Below are 5,941 nucleotides of genomic sequence, written 5' to 3'. Positions count from 1 at the left end.
TTAAAAACAGAAGGCAATGTTCAACATTCCAATTCAACAACCCCCAGTCCGTCCAAGCCGTTGGCCAGGAACATCACTTTCTTCCTGCCCGTTTGGTGGGGGAAGACAACAACAAGCCCAGGAAGCACCCCGACCCGGTACGTCGCTAGGCACAACAACCAGACCTCGCACTCCTGGCACCGCTCCCGCTACCTCGACAAGATTCAACGAGAGCTTGCTGACGCCTCCTATGGGCCAAGGGGCATTCCCTCCTCCGCCGGGAGCGGGTCACAAGACTAGGAGGTCACTTCCTGGGACGAGCGGGAGCAGGTGGTTTAGCGGGTTTGGGGGGTGGAGGAGTCCAAAGTATATATCTTGATTTGTTTTCACTCTCTTGTTGTCCTCACTTACGACTTTATCTTTGTTATGAGATAGATCTCGCATTTTCTCACCGTAACGACCAGATTTTAGTTTTTTCTCTTCTTTGGTGTAACTATTGTATATTAACGGACTGTATAATATCATGTATTACGGCTGTACCTATAGGTAAACGATGGAAAGCATGGAAAAAGGGGGGGCGTTCATGGTGGCAGTTGTCAGTCGTTTAGTTTCATGATTTTTGTCTTTGGATTATGGGAAAGAGAGGCGCGTACGGTCGTTCTGCATAAGATACATGGGGATGAACATGGGGGGGGGGCATTGGTTTAAGGAGCATGGAGACAGTAGCATGAATATTGGGTTTTGGGACCAGGGCATTAGGGGCAGGAGCATAATCATAACATAACCGGATCGGGGGCACAGATCCAAGTCAGGAGGCCAACTGTATTTGAACAGCATTTCTATCATCAACCGAACAGATCGCTATACACAAATATCCCTATGAAAAGCACACCCTTACCTCACCCTTTTTTTTATAATCGGTTTTTGAGTTCAGGTGTTTCCCTACAATTAATTCACCTGCACCCTACAACCAACAACAGAAATCGTACAGTTGATTGACCACCGCAGTTCCGCAACAAAAGACACATAGAGAAGAAGAACCACCACTTTATTATCTTACACCGCCTATCCTATATACACTTTCCCGCCCCCCCCCCTGAAAAAAATCAATCATCCTCCTCCTCCTTCCCATACCTCTCCTCAAAACTAGCCCACATGGCCTGCTCCTTCATCAGCCTCCTCCGCAGCCTCATTTGGGCTTCATACTCCCTCAGCCTAGCATCCGCTTCGAGCATGCTGCCTAGGACCATGCCCGACATTTGGATGTACCTATTTCCTCACATCAGCACTTCCATATTCCACACCAGGTTGGAGGGGACACCTTACACCTTGAACTGAATAGTCAAACCCCTGTACACCGGCGAGAAAGCATACCCCAACCCGCCCAGCACCGCCGTCGCAACCCCCCACTTCAGCGCGCCAGAGACCGCACCCCGTGTCGCGGCCCAGGAGGCGTCGACCGCTTCTTCGTGTTTGGCGTTGTTGAGGGAGGTGGGCATCATTGGTCGCCAGAGAGGTCTTTAGCTTCTAATTGTTGCTCTTGCGTTGGATGGAAATGATCTCAGTTTTTGAGATCGCGTGGTGGGTAGATAATCGGTCTTCAAGAATGGGGATAGGTGGTATCAAGAGTGTGTTGTGTCTTGGCTGCTGTTTGGTGAAACTGAACTTGTCCGTGAGTGATGATGTCGTTGGTGATATGTGAGCTTAAACCCTGACCAGCGTGTTGAAAGACCACTTCCCAAAATTGAACTTCTGTTAATGACCAAACAGGAGCTTCAATATCACGAGCTGCAACCAAACAAGCACGGTGTACCTCGATCACGCTGCGTCATAAGCTCGTAAGGCTGCTGCGTTTCCGATGCAAGGATGGCGAGGAGGATTGGTTCGAACTATTCCCGGCAGTTTGGCACCCTGCCCACAAAATAATTGAGACACTACAGTAAAGTTAACCCATATTATACTCTGAACTATACCTTAAACGTAAGTAATAGGCTTTTAAGTGATCCTTTAAGGCCTGTTAACTATCTTTAAAGGCCTATGGACTATCCTTGAAGGCATATTACCTACTTTAGTGTCCCAATTATTTTGTGGGCAGGGTGTTTGGTCCAACATCAATCCATCACACCACTCCCGCCAAATGGTGGGGCCCAAGGCCGTCGCAACCGTCGAAGAGCTAAAATCGTGTGAAATTCAGGACGACCTTTTTTTTTTCAAGGCATTTTTTGAATGGAGAATCTTGTTCAATTCTACTTATTGTTTCTGCACATTTTTTGGTTTCCTCCCTGTCCTTCTTTGTCTGCGCAGTTCCCAGCTGCCAGCCCTTTCGAAACCAAGAACAAAAAACTCCATTTCTTATGCTCGCTTTTATAACATGATATACACCCGAATTTAAACACTCAACGTCCCCTTAGTACTAGGCACCTCCCCCTCCTTCCCAGCAACCCTCGAAATAGCCTCCCTAATCGCCACCGCCAGCGCCTTGAACGCGCTCTCGGCCCTGTGGTGGTCATTATCCCCCCTAATCACATCCACATGCAGCGTGATGCGCGCCGCCTGCGCGAAGCTTTGCATGCAGTGAGGGATCATCTCGGTGCTCAGATCCCCAATCTTCTCGCGCTTGAGTCCCAAGTCGATAACGCTGTGCGGTCTGTTGGAGATGTCGACCACGGCTCTGCTGAGGGCCTCGTCGAGGGGGCAGTAGGCGACGAAAGCGCTTGATGCCGACGGGGGTGCCGAGGGCTTGGGAAAAGGCGTATCCGAGGGCGATGCAGACGTCTTCGGCCGTGTGGTGGTCATCGACTGTTTTGAAACATTTTAAAATCAGAAAAAGTTCCCTTTGAGTAGGGGAGGGGGGGTGACTAACTGTGCAAATCACCCTTGCAGTTCAGCGCCAGACTCCAGCCCGCATGCTTGGACAGGGCGTGAAGCATGTGGTCCAAGAAACCAATGCCGGTGTTGATGCTGATGGTCTGCGACTTGCTCGTCTGGCTGGCGTGGTCCTGGCCCTTGAAGAGACGGGCGTCGGTGTCTGGGTGGAAGCGCCCGCCGTCGAGATTCAGCGAAAGCTGGATCTTGGTCTCGTTGGTGTCGCGCGCAAAAGCGGCCCAGCGGGGAGGGTGTTCAGCAGTAGCCATTTTGTGATCGGTTGTATACTTTCTTACTCGAAAAAAGACCCTTGTAAATGCCTACTTTCAAGTGTTGCCGCGAATACCTTCAACTTCCGCGAGCGCAATCGGCGACACCAAGTCAATGACTGACCAACAAACCGATAAGATAAATCCCAGATAAATTAACCCCGCCAAAAAATCCAACGGACGAACTTCCCGCCACTTTTTCACCCATTTTTGCCTGCCGGAACACCCCCCTGTTCTCCACCCAATCAAACCGATAAGCAACCTCCCCCAGCTCCGATAAGGCCCTGCCCATGCTCTCAATTCCAAAAATTTCCAGACCAGCTTTGCGCCCTGCGCGCATCATCACCACCACCAGCACCACCGACAAATCCATTCCCTACCAACCAACCCCCCCCAATTTACCAACCCCCCGACAATAACAATGGCACCAACCCGAACAATAAAAAACAAACACGCCGCCGGCTCCAAATCCTCCTCCTCCTCCTCCGGCCCAAAACGATCCTCTTCATCCGGCGTGAAGAAACCCTCAGGCGGCAAGGGTGCCCCCAAAGGCAAAATCCCCCCCAAAGAACAAAAGTCCAAACCCAACTTCGGCCAAGACCGCAAAAAGAAACCCCGCGTCTACACCGAAAAAGAGCTAGGGATCCCAGAGCTGAATATGATCACCCCGTTGGGGTGACCAAGCCCAAAGGGAAGAAGAAGGGGAAGGTTTTTGTTGATGATAGGGTGCGTTCCCCCCTTCCCTCCCCCCAAACCCCCCTCCCAATATCCCCCCCCCCCCCCACCGGGCTAATGAAAAAAAAGACATGTAGGAATCAATGTCGACAATCCTAGCCATAGTCCAAGCCGAGAAAGAAGGCCAGATCGAGTCCAAGTTAATCAAGGCCCGCCAAATGGAGGAGATTCGCGAGGCGCGCAAAGCAGAGAGCGGAGAAGAAGGAGCAGGAGAGGAAGGCTAAGCTGGATGAGACGAAGGAGTTGATGAGGAAGAAGAGGAAGAGGGGTGATGGGGAGAAGACGAAAAAGGAGGATGAGGAGGGGGATAAGATTGTCAAGGAGGCTGTTTTGAGGGGTACCCAGGCGGGGAGGACGAAGAAGAAGAGTGTTTCTTTTGCGGCCGAGTAGGGGGGGTAATGATGGAGGGGGCTGTGTTTCTTTTATCGGCATATGGATGGGAATTATATGGCGGGCGTTATGATGGCGTTTTTTTTCTTTGGGCGGGGAGAGACAAGGGGTGGACAAAATCGGGATGCATTTTTGAAGTTTTCGTTGACTATTGAGAGATACCAATGGATGGAAGAATGGCAAGAGTGCGGTCGTCTTTTTACTTTGCTGAGTATGTATGAATGGAGATCTCAGGGAAGGTGTATATATGCCTGTCTTGTATTGAGAAATAATACCTGACTTGAAGACGTTATCCTCACAAGAGACACGCCCAAGAACCACCCACAGAATCATCTCTCATATCTAACCATCATCTGTTTGCCTTGATCCAAGCAAACACTCAACCCCAACCCCCCCCCCCCCACAGTCACCAACAAACATCCACACCATATATACATCCGCCCTCCCCCCTTGTTCCAGCGAAGTAGCTCAAATGGAGTTAACAGTGAAACGTCCGGCCGGGTCGGTGCTCCCCAAGGGTGCGACTGGGTGATGGGAAGCACCCATGGTGGCTGTGTTTGGCAAGCCGACCTGGGAAGGCCCGAGCAGGCACAGCTCACCGGGGTCATTAGTCGTATGGGCAAGAAGGGTCCCAAGCTTCGCTTCACTTTTTTCGTGCCTTTTGCTTTTACAACCTGACATCACCACCCACTCATTCCCTCCTTTTTGCCAATGAGAACAGCCCAAGACCGGTCTTTGGCAGCAAGTCTATCACGAAATCTCCGGTTGACAGCCTCACACAAGCAAGTTCTCTACCGTGGGCATGCTAAGTGATTTTAACTATTATTGTATTTTTTTTTTTTTGGTTTTTTGAAAACCAACAGGCGTCCTTGTCTCAGAACAAAAAAAGACTCCATCAAGTCTGAGTGTCTCGACATACAGCCGAGCCTGCGCTGCCACGTCTTTAGAAAAGCAGGTATCAGCCATAACTCGGGCTTCATCTCTCGAGTATCAAGGAACACAGGCACGACTATCGGCACTACTATCGGCACTCAAACAACGGACATGATAACACCCCTGAATAAGCCACAGGACATGAACTGGTCTAATATTATTTTGTATTCGTACATTCCCCGTCTTCTATCCATTAACCCAGCCGATGGCCAGTTCCCCTTGTCTTCCAGGAGTCGGGAAGTGGCCCGGAGCCGGCGGAGGCCCCCGTAGAACTGCCCGACGTCTGGGTCCGTGGGCGAAATCCGGTGCCGTACTCGCGTTGGAGAATTCTCGGCGTGGTGACGAGTCGAGACACGAATGCTGGAGTGGCCAACCAATTTCTACCGCCTCCAAACTCGGGCCAGGTGCGTACTAAGAAGTCGTGAAGATGGGCGGCCAAGATACCACAAATCTGTTGGGGCAGAGCAGCAGGGTTCATGATGACGGACATGCCGAGCATGCAATACGGAACAAGCTGGGCTGGCACGGTGAAAAAGAAAAAGTTGGCCTTCATGCCGCGCGAATCTTGCGAGGCCGTGTAGCATAGAGCAATAATCAAGGCGCTGATGAGAAAAGGCTGGAAGCCCAGGAAACACTGGGTGAACAGCTATTATGTGTTTACGGTTAGCTGTCCGTTTACGATGTCGGGCAACAAAAGTCGAATTTCCCCAGGTAAGAAAATGTAGGGCGCCGTAAAAACCACACCGAACATATTGAGTATGCTCGGGTCA

At 50.9% G+C, this 5,941-nt stretch overlaps 5 protein-coding genes across 5 annotated transcripts in view; 2 read left to right on the top strand and 3 right to left on the bottom strand.

Moving 5' to 3' along the window:
• PODANS_2_2880 (uncharacterized protein) overlaps positions 1-4 on the top strand; it is a gene marked incomplete at both ends in the record, with an annotated part of 1,380 nt that extends 1,376 nt beyond the window's left edge. Inside the window, one exon of the mRNA XM_001910996.1 lies at positions 2-4. Coding sequence (XP_001911031.1) covers positions 2-4 — 3 coding nt within the window. The remainder of the gene's footprint in view (position 1) is intronic.
• Positions 5-1,085: 1,081 nt separating this feature from the next.
• PODANS_2_2870 (uncharacterized protein) lies at positions 1,086-1,481 on the bottom strand (the record flags this gene model as incomplete). Its single annotated transcript, XM_001910995.1, has 2 exons — positions 1,086-1,248; positions 1,306-1,481. The coding sequence occupies 2 exons, from the start codon at positions 1,479-1,481 to the stop codon at positions 1,086-1,088; spliced, it is 339 nt and encodes a 112-aa protein (XP_001911030.1).
• Positions 1,482-2,367: 886 nt separating this feature from the next.
• Positions 2,368-3,116, bottom strand: PODANS_2_2860 (uncharacterized protein; the record flags this gene model as incomplete). Its single annotated transcript, XM_001910994.1, has 2 exons — positions 2,368-2,777; positions 2,843-3,116. Coding segments are annotated over 2 exons (684 nt in total), but the record flags the coding sequence as incomplete, so codon positions are not given.
• A 418-nt stretch (positions 3,117-3,534) lies between these two features.
• PODANS_2_2850 (uncharacterized protein) lies at positions 3,535-3,792 on the top strand (the record flags this gene model as incomplete). The annotated part of the gene is made up of 1 exon (XM_001910993.1): positions 3,535-3,792. One exon carries the CDS (start codon positions 3,535-3,537, stop codon positions 3,790-3,792), a length of 258 nt encoding a protein of 85 aa, XP_001911028.1.
• Positions 3,793-5,364: 1,572 nt separating this feature from the next.
• Positions 5,365-5,941, bottom strand: part of PODANS_2_2840 (uncharacterized protein) — a gene marked incomplete at both ends in the record, with an annotated part of 1,244 nt that continues 667 nt past the window's right edge. Inside the window, one exon of the mRNA XM_001910992.1 lies at positions 5,365-5,817. Within this exon, the coding sequence (XP_001911027.1) occupies positions 5,365-5,817 (453 nt within the window). The remainder of the gene's footprint in view (positions 5,818-5,941) is intronic.

Source organism: Podospora anserina, chromosome 2, assembly GCF_000226545.1.
Source record: "Podospora anserina S mat+ genomic DNA chromosome 2, supercontig 2".
NCBI classification, from domain to species: Eukaryota; Fungi; Ascomycota; class Sordariomycetes; order Sordariales; family Podosporaceae; genus Podospora; species Podospora anserina.
The sequence above is the reverse complement of the archived record's forward strand: the minus strand, read 5'-3'. Positions and strand labels throughout refer to the sequence as shown.